We start from the raw sequence: 18,631 nt of genomic DNA on the forward strand, positions 1-18,631 counted from the left end.
TCAAAATGTGTTACTAGCTTGAGAATATGTTTTTGTTCTTTCAAATATTTGAAATTGAAAGAGTCCTATAGAATTGAAACATTGAGTTAGTGTTCTAGAGGGACCCAATGGAAGTGTAGTGGTGAAGGGGCATTTGTGCCAAAGATTTTAATTTTGAATGATATCGCTCGTACCGGACTGTCACGAACGGTCGTCGCGCACCCGCAACAACTCCGTTCAACGAACCGTTCGTCGCTCACACCCGCATGTACAGCTGCTTGACAGCATGTTTTCTTATGGTTTTGGGTCATTTTGCTTGTAAATATGTAAGTTCGAACAAGCTGCAGCGTTGCAAAGCGACCGTTCACCGAACCGAGCAAAACAGCCCCAAAACAGCCCAAAACGGCTCCGTTTTCGCGTGCCGCGGGAGGTGAGCGGAGTGCTGCCTCCGCTCACCAAAATGTCAGCCAGCTCAGACCCCAGGAACCCCCCGGGTGGCACATGGCTGGATGGGGCTTCGGTTATATACCGGGCGTAGACACTCTTTCGCAAGTTCGCACGTGACCTTTACGGGAACTTGGTGTTGCGTCCGGGACCAGGTGAGCGGCTGTTTGTGGGCTTGCAGCTGTTCGTTCATCCTTGAAAGCCTTGTTTTTCCCCCTCTCCCTCTTTTCTCTTGTGCACACAAGGTGTTCGACGAATTGCTTGTAAAGCTTTCCTTTTCGCGAGACTTCGGGACTTGTCCGTTGCTCGTTCTTTCGATCTAACTCTCTTTCTCTTTTACAGGTCCTTCGGGACCTGCGAGAGGTTACAAAGTGGGCTGATCCTTGCGGAGCAAGATCGCAAGGGCGAAGCGCGACTTAGGCAACGCAAGCTAAGTTCGCGTCTTTGCCGCAAGAGTGACTCGCGACTTAGGCAACGCAAGCTAAGTTCGCGTCTTTGGCCGCAAGGGTGCCGCACGCCTTAGGCAATTCCAGCTAAGGTCATGACATTGTGGTATCAGAGCGGGCAAGCTCTTCGATCGAACAGCGAACGAACTTCGCAACTTCGCCATGGCAAAGCATCGTGGCGAATCAAGCAAGACGGGGCAAGCCGGACCCTTGCCCCAAGCAGCCGCAGGTGGGCTGCATGTGCACACTCGCTCTCATGCTGTTGGAGCCGCTCACGAGGATCGCGGCAGCGAACAGGATGAGCGAGAAGTTGGCAACTCTCCGCGAGCGGAGGAAGCGCAATCTGGTGCGCTAACTGGGAGAAAGAGTCATAAGGAGAGACTCACGACGGCGGAAACCCGCCTGGATGTTCTGGAAGCGAGCATGGAGGAACTCTACCATGGCCAACAAAGACTTGTTGGGGTAGAGAGCTCGCAAGAGGAAGCGGAGTCCAGGATCGACAAGGTCGAGGCCCTAGTCGACCGACTGTCCGATGACACCAAGGACTCCGTGCAGCACTTACAAGACGTTGTGGCGGAACTCACGGCAAAGGTGGCTATGCTCACAAGAACGCTAAATGCGGGAGGAGGCAACACCCGCGTTGCACCGCCACAAAATTTGAGGGCACCTGAGCCCCATGGATACGGAGGGGCCAGAGATGCCAAGGAGCTCGAGAACTTTCTGTTTGACATGGAGCAATACTTCCGAGCTACGAGGCCCGATTCTGAAGATACCAAAGTTTCCATAGCAACAATGTATCTGAATGGAGATGCGAAACTTTGGTGGCGAACTCGTTGGGAGGAGATCCAACAAGGTCGGTGTCGAGTCGACACATGGGAAGACTTGAAGCGGGAGTTGAGAACTCAGTTCCTACCGGAGAACACAGAGTTCGTCGCAAGAAGGAAGTTGAGACAACTCCGCCAAAGTACCACCATCCGAGACTATGTAAAGCAGTTTTCTGCACTGATGCTGGACATACAGGACATGTTCAGCTTCCTTGATGGTTTGAAACCATGGGCTCAGCAGGAGCTGAATCGAAGGAATGTTACCGACGTGGTCGGGGCAATTGCAGCTGCAGAAAGGCTCACCGACTTCGTTTCCTCTGAAGACCCAGCGAGAAGGAAACAATCTTCAAGCAATCGCCCTCCAAAACATTCTCGAGGGAAGGAGCTCGGGGGCGAACAGAAGAAGAAGAGCTCCCACAAAGGGCCGAACCCAAAAGGCAAGGCCTCAAAACCTGGAGGATGCTTCTTGTGCGGAGGACCGCACATGGTAAGGGAGTGCCCACAGAAGCAGGCACTCAATGCTTTGACAGCTTCCATCCACCCTCCCCGATCGGACAAGGGCAAAGCTGTTGCTCTTAGTTCGAGCAGTTCAGAATCCAGCAGCGACGATGAGGAGTCGCAAGGACCCCGAATGGGAGCAATGCGTCTGTTGAACGCTATGCGGGGTCAAGTGGGGGAGAACATAAAGACGAAGGCACAAAAAGCAGGAAGCAGTGATCTGATGTATGTGGACATCAAGCTGAATGGCCAAACGACCCGTGCCATGGTGGACACGGACGCTACCCACAACTTCATAGCCGATCGTGAAGCACAACGACTTGGGTTGACATTGGAGAAAAGCCCAAGCCGAATGAAGGCGGTGAACTCGGAGGCCAGGCGAATCTCCGGGTTGGCGAAGGGAGTTCCCATCAAAATCGGGACTTGGAGCGGGAACACCAACATGATGGCCGTGCCATTAGACGACTTCCAAGTGATTCTTGGAATGGAGTTTATGCACGCGGCGAAGTTGGTGCCGATGCCGTTCTTGAATTCCCTATGTATGATGGGAGGCGATGACCCCTGCGTGGTTCCCGTCTCTCGGAGAGGAACCAAGGAGCCCCAACACATTTCGACCTTACAATTGAAGAAAGGGGTGCGAAAGGGCGAACTGACATTCGTGGCTGCTATGAAGCTAGAGCCACTCAATGAAGAGGCCATTCAAGAACCTGCTATGGTGGCGAACGTCCTAAAAGAGTTCAAAGACGTTATGCCACCCGAGTTGCCGAAGACTCTCCCTCCACGCAGAGGCGTGGATCACAGTATCGAGCTGGAGCCAGGAGTGAAGCCTCCAGCAAGACCACCCTACCGCATGCCTCCACCAGAGTTGGCCGAACTCAGGAAGCAGTTAGGTGAACTGCTAAGCGGTGGTCTCATTCGCAGCTCAAAAGCACCTTTCGGAGCTCCAGTTCTCTTTCAGAAGAAACAAGATGGGAGCCTCCGATTATGCGTCGACTACCGAGCCCTCAACAAAGTAACAGTGAAGAACAAGTATCCCATCCCGCTCATTGCGGACTTGTTCGATCAATTGGGCAAGGCGAAGTATTTCTCAAAACTCGACCTCCGGTCGGGGTATTGGCAGGTGCGCATTGCTGAAGGCGACGAAGCAAAGACTACTTGTGTGACCAGATATGGAGCGTTTGAGTTCTTGGTGATGCCTTTCGGCTTAACCAACGCTCCGGCCACATTCTGTACTCTCATGAACCAGCTATTCAAGGAGTATTTGGATAAGTTCGTGGTCATCTACTTGGACGATATCGTCGTCTACAGCCAAACGCTCGAGGAGCACGTTAAGCACCTTCGGACGATTTTCAAGGTTCTCAGGGAGAACACGTTGTTCGTAAAAAGGGAGAAATGCTACTTTGCTCAGATTGAGATCCTATTCTTGGGGCATCGAATCGGTGATGGCTCCATTCGGATGGATAAGTCGAAGGTGCAAGCAGTTGCGGAATGGCGAACTCCAAAGAAGGTGCCAGAGTTGAGATCCTTCCTTGGTTTCGTCAACTACTATCGACGCTTCATCGCGGGATATTCGAAGCGGGCAACCCCACTGACGGAGTTGCTGAAGAAGGAGCAGCCTTGGAAGTGGTCGGACAGATGCGAGATAGCATTCCAAGATCTGAAGGCTGCTGTTCTGGAAGAACCAGTGCTCAAATTGCCAAACTATGGAGAGCCCTTTGAAGTCCATACAGATGCTTCGGACTTTGCTATTGGTGGAGTACTCATGCAAGAAGGTCATCCGGTGGCCTACGAGAGCCGCAAACTCAACGAGACCGAGAGGCGGTATCCAGTGCATGAGAAGGAGATGACAGCGGTGATCCACTGCCTACGAGTTTGGCGACACTACCTCCTCGGGTCGCGATTTGTGCTGAGGACAGACAACATCGCCCTGAGTTATTTCCAAACTCAGAAGAAGCTCTCCCCAAAGCAAGCACGGTGGCAGGACTTCCTGGCTGAATTTGATATGGCAATGGAATACAAGCCCGGGAAGGCGAATGTCGTGGCCGATGCGCTGAGTCGGAAGGTGGAGTGCGTGAATGCTGCACAACTGGAGGGCAGAGGCCAAACATGTCAGTTACACTCCAACTTCCTTTCTCGAATCAGAGATGGACTGTTTAGTGATCCCCAGGCAGTTATCCTGATGCAGCTCATCAAAGAAGGCAAGGCACGACGATTTTGGGTCCAAGAGGGATTTGTTTACACAAAAGGGAATAGAGTTTATGTTCCCCGAGTGGACAATTTAAGGCGTGAACTCTTAAAAGAGTGTCACGATTCCCTTTGGGCTGGACATCCCGGCATTCACAGAACATTGGCTCTCGTGGAGAGGGCCTTCTACTGGCCAAAGATGGGGATTGATGTGGAGGAGTATGTTCGAACATGCCTTACTTGCCAACAAGACAAGGTGGAGCAACGGAAGCCGGTGGGACTTTTGGAGCCGTTGCCTGTACCAGAGAGGCCATGGGAGAGCATTTCCTTAGACTTCATATCAAGCTTGCCGCCTGTAGGGGGACTTGGATCGATACTTGTGGTGGTCGATCGGTTTTTAAAGTATGCAACTTTCATTGCTGCTCCCCTACACTGTTCAGCTGAAGAGGCGGCCAGACTGATGATGAAGGGTGTAGTGAAGTATTGGGGAGTCCCACACAATATTGTTAGTGATCGAGACGCTCGGTTCCTAGGACGATTCTGGACCGAGCTATTCAAATTGTTGGGGTCAAAGTTATACTTCTCTACAAGCCTCCACCCCCAGACGGATGGTCAGACTGAAAGAATAAATTCGCTCTTAGAGCAGTATCTCCGGCACTACGTGAGTGCCAATCAACGAGATTGGGTGAAGCTGTTGGACATCGCCCAATTCTCCTACAACTTGCAGCGGAGCTCTGCATCCAACAAGAGCCCCTTCGAAATTATCACAGGACAACAACCGTCGACTCCGCACACTATGGCAATTGGTTATACTGGGAGTAGTCCATCAGCCTACCATTTCGCAAAGGAGTGGCATCGAAATGCCGATATTGCGCGGGCTTACTTGGAGAAGGCGGCAAAACGGATGAAGAAGTGGGCAGACTTGGGAAGGCGACCACAAGAGTTCAAAGTTGGCGATTTGGTGTTGGTAAAGCTCCATCCAGCATCACTCCAATTCTTCAGGAAAAGAGTCCACAAAGGATTGGTGCGTAAGTATGAAGGGCCCTTCCCAATTATCAGCAGAGTAGGCAATGTTTCTTACAAGTTGCAGCTGCCAGCGTGGTTTAAAATTCACAACGTTCTTCACGCCAGCAACCTGAAGGCCTACCATTCGGATCCGCAAGATGCTTCTCGAAGTATTCCAACTCGGCTACCTCCCATCACAGCCTCCTACGAGAAGCGAGTGGAAACCATTCTAGCGGATCGCAAGATAAAGCTACCCAACGGAGCGGAGCAGACAGAGTACTTGGTGAAGTGGCGAAAGCTTCCCCGAACTGAAGCCAGTTGGGAGCCTGAAGACGCCCTGCGACATGAAGAAGAAGTCATCAACAACTACCAACAAGCGTCGACGAGGGCGTCGACAGTTTAAGTGGGGGAGAATGTCACGAACGGTCGTCGCGCACCCGCAACAACTCCGTTCAACGAACCGTTCGTCGCTCACACCCGCATGTACAGCTGCTTGACAGCATGTTTTCTTATGGTTTTGGGTCATTTTGCTTGTAAATATGTAAGTTCGAACAAGCTGCAGCGTTGCAAAGCGACCGTTCACCGAACCGAGCAAAACAGCCCTAAAACAGCCCAAAACGGCTCCGTTTTCGCGTGCCGCGGGAGGTGAGCGGAGTGCTGCCTCCGCTCACCAAAATGTCAGCCAGCTCAGACCCCAGGAACCCCCCGGGTGGCACATGGCTGGATGGGGCTTCGGTTATATACCGGGCGTAGACACTCTTTCGCAAGTTCGCACGTGACCTTTACGGGAACTTGGTGTTGCGTCCGGGACCAGGTGAGCGGCTGTTTGTGGGCTTGCAACTGTTCGTTCATCCTTGAAAGCCTTGTTTTTCCCCCTCTCCCTCTTTTCTCTTGTGCACACAAGGTGTTCGACGAATTGCTTGTAAAGCTTTCCTTTTCGCGAGACTTCGGGACTTGTCCGTTGCTCGTTCTTTCGATCTAACTCTCTTTCTCTTTTACAGGTCCTTCGGGACCTGCGAGAGGTTACAAAGTGGGCTGATCCTTGCGGAGCAAGATCGCAAGGGCGAAGCGCGACTTAGGCAACGCAAGTTAAGTTCGCGTCTTTGCCGCAAGAGTGACTCGCGACTTAGGCAACGCAAGCTAAGTTCGCGTCTTTGGCCGCAAGGGTGCCGCACGCCTTAGGCAATTCCAGCTAAGGTCGTGACAGGACGGTACGTACCGGTCCGTCAGTAGATCGGTACGCGGAACACTCGCTACTGGGCGATATCAACCTGACTGCGGCCTGGGAAGAAGAAGCATCGAGGGAGAAGAAAGAGAAGGCGCTCGAAGAAGAGGGAGAATCTTGACGCTTTCCGATCCGGTGCCGCCCTCCCTCGACGATCCCGATCCATGAGGTAATGAAGAAGCGACGGCTCGATTTCTTCTTCACTGTGTTCTTCACCGAAGGTCGGAGACGTCTGCGGCCTTTGACGTCTTTGCAGAACGTCGCAGATGAAGAGAAGATTGCGTTCTTCTCCTTCATCTGACGGGACGAGGAGAAGAAAAGGAGGCGACGTCGAGCAAAGCTCCAAATACAATATATATATATATATATATATTATATTTTTTTTGTAATTGTATATATTGATTATATATATATATATATAATTTTTTTATTATATTTTTTTTGTAATTTTATATATTGATTATATATATATATTTATATATATATATGTATTGAGCAGTATACCCTGACGTACCGCTCGGTACACTCATATTGTACCATATCGAACAAAGCTCGAAACGTCGGTACAATACGAAATTACGAACCTTGATTTGTGCAAACTATAACCAAATAATACACTACATCATAGTACTGTTCCATCCAATGTTGGTCTCATTATAACGAAGATTGTTTCATGTCTTTCCATGCCATGAAAATATAATATGTCATTGGACATTGGTGATGCTGTGTGCTACAAATATATGAAGGCATGTGTTAATTATAACATGGTACAGCATGTTGCATATCATATGTTTGTCCGATACCAGTTTGGGCACATGCAATCCTTTTGTCATTCTACGATATGTCATGTCAGTCATGCCATGCAATGTTTTGAAACTAGGTTGGGCTTTTGGCCATTCACTAGTGAAAAATGTCAAGTTGGTCCAGTGTTGAACTAAAAAGTCTTTTATGTAAAGAAAAAATTATTGTAACAAAAATTGAGTTATGTGATTCGTTAGGGTTAGCCACTTTACTCTGGTCACATCTGTTATGACCTTTACCTTTTCTGTTGATCTGGCTTATCAATTAATTCCTTTTGCAAACCAATCTAGACCTTTTTTTGGTTGTCATTCTTGAACATTTTCTCTTTCCATTACATATGAACTGGGCTCTAGTTCCAACTTCTAAGGTATAAGTATGCTCATGAGTCATGAGTCATGATATATCTTATTTTTTAGGTTTGGATCCCTCCTGCATAAGAGGATGACAACAGTCGATGTTGACCACAGAGAGAACTAGGCAGTGCCCAGTTGAACACTTCACTTAGGCCCCATCAAGTGAAACCTGAGCGCCTCTTGAGATTGACAGCCTTGGAGTTCAATCACTTGAGAAGAGATGTACCAACAAGATGGGTTTGGAAGAAAAAAATGTTTTCTTTTTGGATAAGTGGTGGTGCAACTCCGTATCTTCTTTTTTTCCTCATCGTCAACCACTTATCTTTTTCTTCTTTTACAACCTCTAACAATAGGCGGTACCTGCTTCCCAAAAGGAAGCCATCGTTGAAGATAAAATATGGGAGGAGGATGGTAGTTAGAGCTTCTCCATCTCCTTCACCATGTACCTACTCCCCAAAAGGAAGCCATCGTTGAAGATAAAATATGGGAGGAGGATGGTAGTTAGAGCTTCTCCATCTCCTTCACCATGTACCTACTCCCCAAAAGGAAGCCATCGTTGAAGATAAAATATGGGAGGAGGATGGTAGTTAGAGCTTCTCCATCTCCTTCACCATATAAATAGGTAGCTGCCATCTCTTCCCTTGCCGTCTTGCTTGTCAGATCCTCTAACCAACCCTGTCACTCTTTAATCAAGTTTAAACCATATAACCTCTAACTCCTTTGTACACTGTTGAACGTTGGTTCAATCACAAATCTAATAACCAATCCGAACTGGTTTGTCACTCATGCTAGATTTTGAAGTATCGGTTTGTAGGAAGATTTGTAGAAGAAAGTAATATGTGCATCCATGCTAGTATATGTGTAGGAAGGTTTGTCACAATCTAATGTGCAGCCATGCAAGTAGCGGCCTTCCATGAGAAGATGATCAGAAGCTTGGTCTTGACATCTCAATTTAACATTTGAAGATGATGAACAAAAGTCTTGTTGCAATCTTGACAACGTTTCCATGATCGTTGTCTTCTTGTCCTTCTCAATTTTCTCTTTACTCCTGGTCATCATACTAAAGAATGGAGTTCAGGGGGTGTAGCTACTTTCTTCTTGGCTATTGAATTACATGTGGAGTGAGTGTATAATAGTTCCATGTGTCCACTAGATGTATCAACTATCGATTGAATATTTCAAATTCATAGTTATTGCATACATGTCTACTTTATGAATCAATTTTAATTGTTCAAATTCGTCTGGTTTTGCAAGACCACTCCTTTTGACCTTAGGGATGGCCCTGCTCATGGAGCCAATTCGACAACTATCTGTTTGAATTCAAAGCTTGTACTTTTGAATGTGTCCATGCAGGTTTTTGACTAATAGGGTCATAACCAAAGTAACTCAATTGTTCTCCTTGACAAGGCAAAACATAATTTTCAAGCATATGTTTATCTTAGAGAACAATTTAAAATAAAAGTCTTTCTTTTTTTTCAAGAAAGGAATCAGATAGTACAATATTCGTCTGACTACAACATTTATTCAACACCTTTTTAGATTGACCTATTTTGTTTTGTATAGTCATTTTGTAATTTGTTTCCAAATTGATTTATGCATTACTATAAAAACTCATTTATATAATTTTGAACTTTGGTCTGCTTGGTTAAATGTAGTTTGAACCTGAAACTTCAAGTGCTATGGGTTTTGGTTTTCGGTGTGGGTTTCTAGGTTTACTCCATATGGAAATCGTTCAGGTTTGGTCAAATTTCTTGTAACTTGGTCTTTTCCAAATGCGTTCGATGTGTTTAACAATATGATTTTTAATTACTGATTGATTTATTTTGTAGGAAAGGCTTGAGAGAGAATACAACTTGACCTTGATAACAACTGCACCAAGTGTTGTTTACCGAGTCAATTGTGCAAATGGTGATATTGTAAATTCTTCAAGATCCTCTTAATACTAGTTTAACTAGAACCTTTTCTCCACAATATGCTTACTCAATTAGGTTATCTTATTATACAATTTATTTCAAATTTACAAGATATTGTACCATTAGACATTGTTCATTGACAATAAATAATCGTCTAAACTCTAAATTATCATTTACATGGTTAACTAATGGATCAATATTTGAAATCATAATTTCATTTTCTGAAAGCTTTCACTTCTTGTGTAGTTCAGATTTTCTGAGATAGTCAGATATCTACAACCTTAACCTGCTGATAAATAAGTTGGTTTCACATACGTATGGGGAAGAGAACAATGTGTCACAGGCACTTGAAGGATTACAAGATAAAATAGAATAAAAGGCACTTCAGCAGATCAGTAATTTGACATATGAAAAATGTATGCCATTGCAGTTAGTTTAGATCAATAGATGGTGGTTTGAAATTTCATGGTATTCAAGCCTCATCACTCCAGTACCAATGGTACCATGGTATACCAACGGATACAACCATTATATTTTTCAAATATTCTTCTAGGTAGACTGGTACTGTATTGTAAGTTTGTAACAACCTATACGAATTGGTTCAACAAGATTTGATGTTTCTACCAGGTCTGTATTTTCAACCTTGCAATGTTGAATCTCATGCTACATGCACAAACCATGCATTAGAATATCTTAAACCTTTTGTGAGCCCTTTAACCACTTATCACAGTGCATTATGGAGTCATGTCAATGTGCGCGGTGCTTATGTCGGCTGCTTGTATCATGTTGCGTGCCATACCAGCATCTCTATCTCTCTATGTGGCAGAATTGATTCATGCTGCTGCATGTAGGTGCTGGCAGCATACAAGTACAATATGATATGCATTGATAATTGTTAAATTCACAGTTGTACACAATCCTGAAAGTAGCAAAGGCAAGGGATGCTGTATAGCATTAAGTTGTAGAACAGTACTTGAAGAAATGTGGGCTTGATGACAAGGTTTACCATACCGCAGCATACCGCTCGGTACGGGCGGTATGTACTTGTCTGTAGGGAATTGGTATGGGCGGTATATTGGTATGCCTTTATATACTATGTGCTGGTATGCTCGGTTTGACTCGGTATGTACCGTATCGATAGCTGGTCGGTACACCGGTATGGACCAGTAAGGCGAACCATGCTTGATGGCTTATGAGTAACCCATTTAAGAGTAGGATTCATAATAAGTAGGCCTGATTGATGCAAGCTTCACCAATTTTGAGTGTCTTCTAAATTTGGCTTTACCATCTTGAAATGGTGGAGCACCTTCAGCCATTTTACAAACATTTGTGAGAGATCGACTCCAACCACGGAAACGACTAGAGTGTTGAAATAGTTTGTAGCTAGGTTTGATATCTTGGTCCAATGCTGATACCAGTCATCAGCTGGACTGGTATGATTCTAGTATGCTTGCCATACCCACACACTGTATGAGTTGATACCATCTGAATGAAAGAGAGAGGGAGAAGAGAAGAGGCGAAGAAGAAGGTGAGGAGGTGGAGAAGGGCAGAGGCAGAGGAGAAGAGAAGAGAAGAAAGATGGGCATGAGGAGGAGATGGCTCCATGTATTATAGTAGGTGGCAATGATAACGTTGTGACAAGGAGGAGGTAGCGGCAGCAATGGGAGAAGCTGGGTTCTGGAGCAGCAGCAGTCACAAAGGCAGAAGTTGTGGTTGAGTGAAGGAAAGCGAGAGGAGGAGTTGTCAACAGGAGTTGCTTACTGAAAATCTTTTCTCCTTTTACCATCTAAGAACTTGTGGTTGATAGCCAACATTTTTATTTCAGCTCTTCAGATTCTAAACAAGTTAAGAAATTGAAAATACCCCTGTTTGGACCGGCCTGCACGAAATCACCTGGGTTTGCATGGCAGTCCTCTGTCAGACTGGTAAAATACCTGTACCAAGTGTGCCTGATATTTAGAACCTTGGTTTGTGGCCATATTAATGAGAGAACAAAAGGTTCAAAGTCAGATAAATAGAAGGAAATAAACAGAAAATTGCTTTATTGTTTTTGTCATGCCATAGTGGATCTCGGTTGATAAAAAGTTTGTATTGGTTGCCAGAGTTTTTGTTTTGAACAACTGCAATGTAGACTTCACATAGAAGTTCCATAAGAATATAACCATGCTAACTCGTCTTTAGATAACTTTGTGGCACAATCCTCATACTCTGAAATTCTTAATGTTGTAAGCAAGCTAAACTCTAGCCTTTTTTTTCTTGTTTGTATAGATTGAGTGCTCGAATCCATCTTTACTTCCAGAACCTGGAAAGAGAAGATCAATTGAAGAACCATTTGTTAAGGTTGCTTTTGGACCCATCCTTTTTCATTTATGGTTAAGAATGGATGCTTTAACAGCATTAGTGCTTTCTAGATATATTACAAAAATGTTATTGATCCAAGTTTATGTTCCTAGATTGAAATGCTTACTCCAAAGGAATATATAGGCTCTCTTATGGAACTTGGTCAAGAAAGAAGAGGTGAGTTTAAAGAAATGAACTATATCACGGAGAATAGAGCCTCCCTCATCTACGAGTTACCACTTGCTGAGGTACTTGTCTTGGAAATTCACTATTCTGTTATCATGCTTGCAAGATGGCCAAATTCTTACATTCTTCTATCTATTTAAGATAAGCCTTGTTCTTAGATGTTTAGTTTTCTGTTTGAGGCTTTTCATAAATGTACCTCTTTTCTTCCCACATTGATCGATGAACTATTGCATAAAATAAATATAGAAGCTTCAGAAGTGCAGATACTGATCTCATCTCCATGATTGAAGTTAGTTTTATGCTTTACAGGCTTCTTACTTGTATTCTCAACGAATTTTCTTATTTCCAGTGACTAATTGTCAATCAAATGTTTGCATTTTTTTACATGTTGTATTGTTGGCTAAGGTCGGTTATATGCAATATTTCTTCTGCTTGAGTGCAGATGGTCGGGGATTTCTTTGATCAGCTGAAGTCCAGAACCAAGGGATATGCTAGCATGGAATACTCTTTTGTGGGGTATACATCTGTGTGCAATGCTGACTTGTTTCTTTATTTCAAGAACATTTGTCAGGCTTGAGCCAATAGTAAACAAGTTCATACAAATAAAAGAACTCTTAAGCAGAGCTTTCGGCTGTTATGTGTAGAAGAACAGAAATGTAAATATATATAATTAGAAGTCTCTACATGGCATGTTTTATTGAAAGAAAACAGAATTCTTAAGATGGAAGGACAAGCTTATCTTTGTTAAGTTGTTCAAGGAATGCTCTGATTTTTTATTTATAACGTGTTAACATACTCATCCTATGATGAATAGTTCCAGGATAATACAATCCAAATCTTATGATCTGGTTCGGAATAGCTCTAAATGATCTTGATCCTTGCTTGGAGAGGTACATATAGGAACATAATTTTTAGGTCAAGGTTATGGGTGAAATAATACACTTAAGTGACAAGCTTCAACTCAATTTATTTTTGTTTAATCAATTATGTTTGTAGTTTGTTAAGTCTGTTGAATGTCTACAATGAGGAGTTATTTATATTATTAATTGGATCAAAAGGTTTGGTTAATCTGAAGTAGATTGAAGCTAATATGAAGCAAAGCTAAATTTAGTTATGTTTCAGTTGGGAACTATATCAATTTGATCATCTGGACATGATTTGGGGTCAAAAAGTTGAATGATTGTTTTAGTCAATACTTACCAAGGAATATGGTTCCACTCGAACATTTATGTATTGGCGGGTATTTAGGGCTTTAGGCACAAACCAAGATACGGGCTGCCCCTTTTTGGGTGCTTATATGTCTCTCTTGATCTCTCTTGCGATGTTTGCTGCCTATCCTTGTCCAACCAACCCACCTGTCGTGGCTAGCCCACTACTTGCACCGCTCACCTGGCTAACCTACCCACTGTTGTCGCCAGCTCTGTTACTCCTCTCGTCCCCTCCCAACACCCTCGCTTTCTTAGTATTATGGTACATGCCAGCATACCATGTTGTCACGAACTTAGCTGGAGTTGTCTAAGTCGTAAGACACTCTTGTTTTATTTGTCCATAAAAGGTCAGCCTAGTTGCAACCTCGCTTAGGTCTCGAAGGACCTGTAAAAAGGCAAATTGATTAGTTTGGAAAACAAGCGATAAACAAGTCCTGACGTCTCGCAAAGAGGGTAACTTTACAAGCAATTCAGCAAACACTTAGTGTACAAGAGAGAAAAGAGAGGAAGAAGAAAACAATGACTTTAAAAGGTAAACGAATAGTTGCAAATTCACAAACGATTGCTCACCAAGTGTCAGGCACGTTGGCAAGGCCCTATAGGCTTTACGTGCGAGCTTGTGAATCCAATCAACGCTCAACGCTACCTCAAACCACCAATTCAGTCCTGTGTCACTTGGGTGGTTCTAGGGTGCTAAGATGGTTGACGTTTTGCACTATATCATAGCTTGCCAAAAACGTGAAAACTGGGTTGTTCTAGGGTAGTTTTGTTTATTCTGGTGAACGGTTGCACTGCAGCCCTACAAACTCTTCTTGCTCATAGTTTTCAAGCAAAAATACACAAAAATGAGCCAAAATATGCTGCCAAACATATGTACAAACAAATAAAAGCGACGAACGGTCTATTGATGAAGGTGTTGCGTGTGCGCAACGATTGTTTATGACAGTGTGTCGATATGCTAGCACAGACCAAGAATTCCTTGTAGTACTCTTCTATCTATGGATAGTTGTTTTGCGGCATTTGAGCATGCTGATAACTTTTCTTCCCCATAGCAATTTTGTGCTATGTTGATTGGCACATCTTTGTGCATACCTTAAAAAGGTAAACTAGCCATATGTTAGCAGCTCCAACACAAGTCAACATGGCATGTGTGCTGATGATATTCATTTTTGGCATGACAAATTTTTTGCTTTTATTTCCAAGACATGCTGGTCAACATGACATTCCTTTTAGTACTCCAATATCCTTGATCCATAAACTTTAGCTTTTTATTTTTCCTTCTTTACTACAACTAGTTATCTTAATAAGCCAATATACCATTTTTGTTATAAGTATTTTACATATTATAACATGTAGGTTTATAACATAGTAATGTGCTTGAGATTATTTATTTCTGAACAATTAAAGATGCCAATTTTTTTCACTGTAACATGGTGTAATTTAATCTTGAACAATTTTCCAATGATGGTGGTTGATACTTAAGACCTATTGATCTCCAAAGGTTTCCTTTGCTACGTCCTTGCCGAGATTTCCTTTGCTACGTCCTTGCCGAGACTGTCAATCTGATCATGGCAGTGTCACTTGCAGTCTCCTCCTAAACCTTTAAATGTGTGTGTGGCAGCAAATGGATTTCACTGGCTTTAGTTAAAATGTTAAATAAGACAGGTCAACAGTTAACACCTAATAATATATACATATATAAAATATTTTCTTGGAAGAGTTGCAAATATCATTGCCTCTATTCAAGCTCCCATTTTCCAAATAACATAGGTTTTCCCAGGTTTAGAATTAGTGGCTTCCTTTGTTTTTCTTCTTATGTGTTTTTGTCCCCCTCATAAGTGGAACATTCCTCACTCTAATTTTCATATGCCATTTTTTAAAAATTGTCATTCCGGCATCATCTATTATGCAACTATGAAAATTACATAGAATGAGCATGTAATAAACAGAGTGAAGTTTATTCAACAAATCAAGGTCAAATAAAATTTCTCATTTAGTTCAACTAGCTCAAGAGTACATTAATTTGTTCCATGGTTTGTGCAACTGACAGGTATAGGGAAAGTGATTTGGTAAAGCTTGATGTCCAGATTAATGGTGAGCCTGTGGAACCATTATCAACAATTGTGCATAAAGATAAGGTGATCCATCTTTTTTGTGCTTACCTTTCATTGTGATAAATGGACTCTGGCTAACCATCTCTAACTCGTTCTTGTTCTTCTAATATGGAGTTTAGGTTTATTACTCTTTTGAGACAAGTTAACAATAACTGCATGGTCTTTAAACACATCTTGAAAGTCAACTTTTTGTTGTCATCTGTTGGTGAAAAATTCAATGAGGAAGACTTTGGGCAGAATCTTTAATATGGCAACAGGCTTCTCTCTCTCTCTCTCTCTCTCTCTCTTCTCTCTCGTGATGCCTATATGCATATGTGTGCATCAATATAACATCATAGATGCATGCTACACATCTTTTATTACCTGGGGATTTCAAGTTGACATTGTTTCTATAATCAACATTTCATTTAAAATTAATGTGACCATACCATTTCAGCATGTATCTTGCTGGTATGGTATCAGCAGTAGGCACTGTGTTGTGTCTGTACGTGGCCAAGACAAAAGTAAACCTTGGTCTTCATGTGTTAGTCTCAGTTAGAATGCATGTTTAATATTTCTTTTTGCTTTCATGTCTCAAGAACCTGCACTGAGTGCTACTTTTCCAGGCTTATGCTGTTGGGAGAGCGCTGACTCAGAAACTAAAGGAGCTAATACCGAGACAAATGTTCAAAATTCCAATTCAGGTATGTTGCAACATGCGATGATTGAGTAGAAACATACAGGTATATTCTCATGCTTATAACGCAACTGTTCGTATATGGATGAAGATATCTGGATGTCTTGGTGCTTGGTGATGGTCTACACTGTAATTTACATGGGCTATTTGTTGCTCATATGGAATATTGGGACTTAGCTGCTACAGATTTTAGTAGTTTATCACAGGTCAACCCAATATTGTTAGAAAAAGTTAGTGGCAATAAATTCTGTTCAAGAAGCAATAAAATATTTTGATGTAAAGAGTTGGAAGAACTATTGAAAAACTTTGTAAAAAGCTACTAATTTAATGTAGAAATCACTTGTTGAAGCGTTTGATGTTGCAAAAACAGAAGGAATAAGAACACGGCAGTCTCTCTTGTGCTTCTATTGGCTTCGTAATGAAATGTACTCTGAAATCTGAGTGACGTCAATATTTGGCCTGTATTTTTCCAGAAAAGATTGATGGTCTGTGGAAGCATGTTATTAGACAGATATTGGATTGTAACTTGAAATTCATTAAGAATTTACAATGCTCCTTTTGTCTTATAATGTGCTTTTCTTGAGTAAATTTCACCTATATTCTGTTAGGGTTCCATCCTATGACCTATATTGCTTGTAATCTTAACATCAACCTTTCAGTGAACATACGTGCCTGGTCACCAAATGTGACCCAGTTCTTGTCCTTTTCATATGTACTACCCTACTTCTGTAGCCTTAGAAAGTGATTTATGTCTATGTGTACCCTGTACTGGATGTCGCCTCATGGCTGCACTCAGACAGGCCTAGGCCACATAGTGGGTCACTGGGTTGTCTGATTATGCTCATGAGCTTAGATATGACTAATGTGCATGGTTTGTAATACTTTACCGTACTGTTCGGTATGAGCGATATGTACCGGTCCGATAGAGGACCAGTATAGGTAGTACATTGGTATACCTTAGTGTACCGTGTATCAGTATGCTCGGTACAGCTCAGTATGTATCGTACTGCTAGCTGATCGGTATACCGGCACGGTACAGTATTTAGAATCTTGCCTATATGTTTTATTTTCTTCATTGACTGCTTTACCATTTGACAGCTTTAAATTTGTATGTGTGACTTTCTGTATATTTGTTTCATTCTTGTTGCTTGTTGTGACTTCCCTTTTTGTCAAAATGGAATTGCGTTATCTTTTAATACAGGTCTTAAATGTTTTTCTTTGTTACATTGACCCTCCCCTGACTCCCATTGGTGGGAACCTTGTACACTGGGATTGTCCATTTTAATTACTGCATATGGTAGTTGGATTGTTTTGAGCCTCTATAGTCTACTTTCCATATGTAGGATTTGCTTTAAAAGTGGCACTAGTGCACCAGCCTTTACATTGCGCTTCTCATGTCTGATTTACTAAGAAATCTTGACTCTTAAGATTTGTCTGTTCCCTGGACATTTGATTCTTTCTACGACTAGCTTGCCACCAACTTATATGCAAAATACTCTTATCAGTAATAGTTTCTATGTACCATATGATAGTTGTAATATTTTGTGTTCTCTCCAAGGCATCAAACCTCACAAGCATCACATCCTTTGACAACTGAAAACAATTTGTTTTCCATCATTAGTTCTAGTTTGCTGAACAATTTACTTGCCAGCTTGTTTTTACCTCTTCTAACTTGCAAACAACACATGGATGGTGGCAGGCATGCGTTGGTTCAAAAGTGATTGCCAGTGAATCTTTATCTGCAATTAGGAAGGATGTTCTATCAAAATGTTATGGTATGTAAGAAAACAATAACGAAGGATATATGTTGTCTGCCCTTTTATTCTTTTCCCTGTTTTGACACCACAGTTTCTTACATATTTGGTGCTTGGTAGGCAGTTGAACCTTCATTCGTTTTCTTATCTTATCAAACAATCATTTAATTTAATTTGAAGAATCTTTCTCAAGGAAACTTCTTTTTTGTAGGGGGTGATATATCAAGGAAAAAGAAACTGCTTAAAAAGCAGGTGATCTTCCTTTTGCTTCTATCCGAAACTTTAAAAAAGTATATTCTATATGGATGTTTTAATATGTGATTAAGTATATAAAACTTCTATACTACCTTTCTGGATGCAGAAAAGAGTTAGCAGCTTATTTTGAATTGGTCTCAGTCCATAAATCAAACTTGCCTAATTCAGTGTTTTTTATTAGTCAACCAAAATATTATAGAAGTCTATCAGCAAAAGTATTTTATCAGATGACATCCCTGTTCTTGCAGCTGAAACAGATGCATAAGTTAAAAAGCTAAAATAATCATATGATTGTTTAATTATAACACTACATATGTACCTGTTCTTCTCTGTCTAAACAGACACAAGAATATCCTTTTGTTTTACAATCAAATGTCTGGGCATTTTCCTTCTAGGTAAGGACAACTGCAAAATTCTTATTATGCA

At 42.5% G+C, this 18,631-nt stretch overlaps 1 protein-coding gene across 4 annotated transcripts in view; it reads left to right on the forward strand.

Moving 5' to 3' along the window:
* The window catches only part of LOC135618207 (translation factor GUF1 homolog, chloroplastic-like), a 40,959-nt gene that overhangs the window by 21,482 nt on the left and 846 nt on the right, over positions 1–18,631 (forward strand). For 3 of the 4 annotated variants that reach the window (XM_065119073.1, XM_065119085.1, XM_065119079.1), the window contains 9 exons: positions 9,415–9,495; positions 9,589–9,675; positions 11,941–12,012; positions 12,126–12,260; positions 12,641–12,714; positions 15,457–15,544; positions 16,126–16,203; positions 17,896–17,971; positions 18,162–18,202. In XM_065119073.1, coding sequence (XP_064975145.1) covers positions 9,415–9,495; positions 9,589–9,675; positions 11,941–12,012; positions 12,126–12,260; positions 12,641–12,714; positions 15,457–15,544; positions 16,126–16,203; positions 17,896–17,971; positions 18,162–18,202 — 732 coding nt within the window. Of the gene's footprint in view, positions 1–9,414; positions 9,496–9,588; positions 9,676–11,940; positions 12,013–12,125; positions 12,261–12,640; positions 12,715–15,456; positions 15,545–16,125; positions 16,204–17,895; positions 17,972–18,161; positions 18,203–18,631 lie in introns of those variants that run through there. The other variant, XR_010488944.1, reaches the window with a different exon arrangement.

This window comes from Musa acuminata, chromosome BXJ1-3 (assembly GCF_036884655.1).
Source record: "Musa acuminata AAA Group cultivar baxijiao chromosome BXJ1-3, Cavendish_Baxijiao_AAA, whole genome shotgun sequence".
NCBI lineage: Eukaryota > Viridiplantae > Streptophyta > Magnoliopsida > Zingiberales > Musaceae > Musa > Musa acuminata.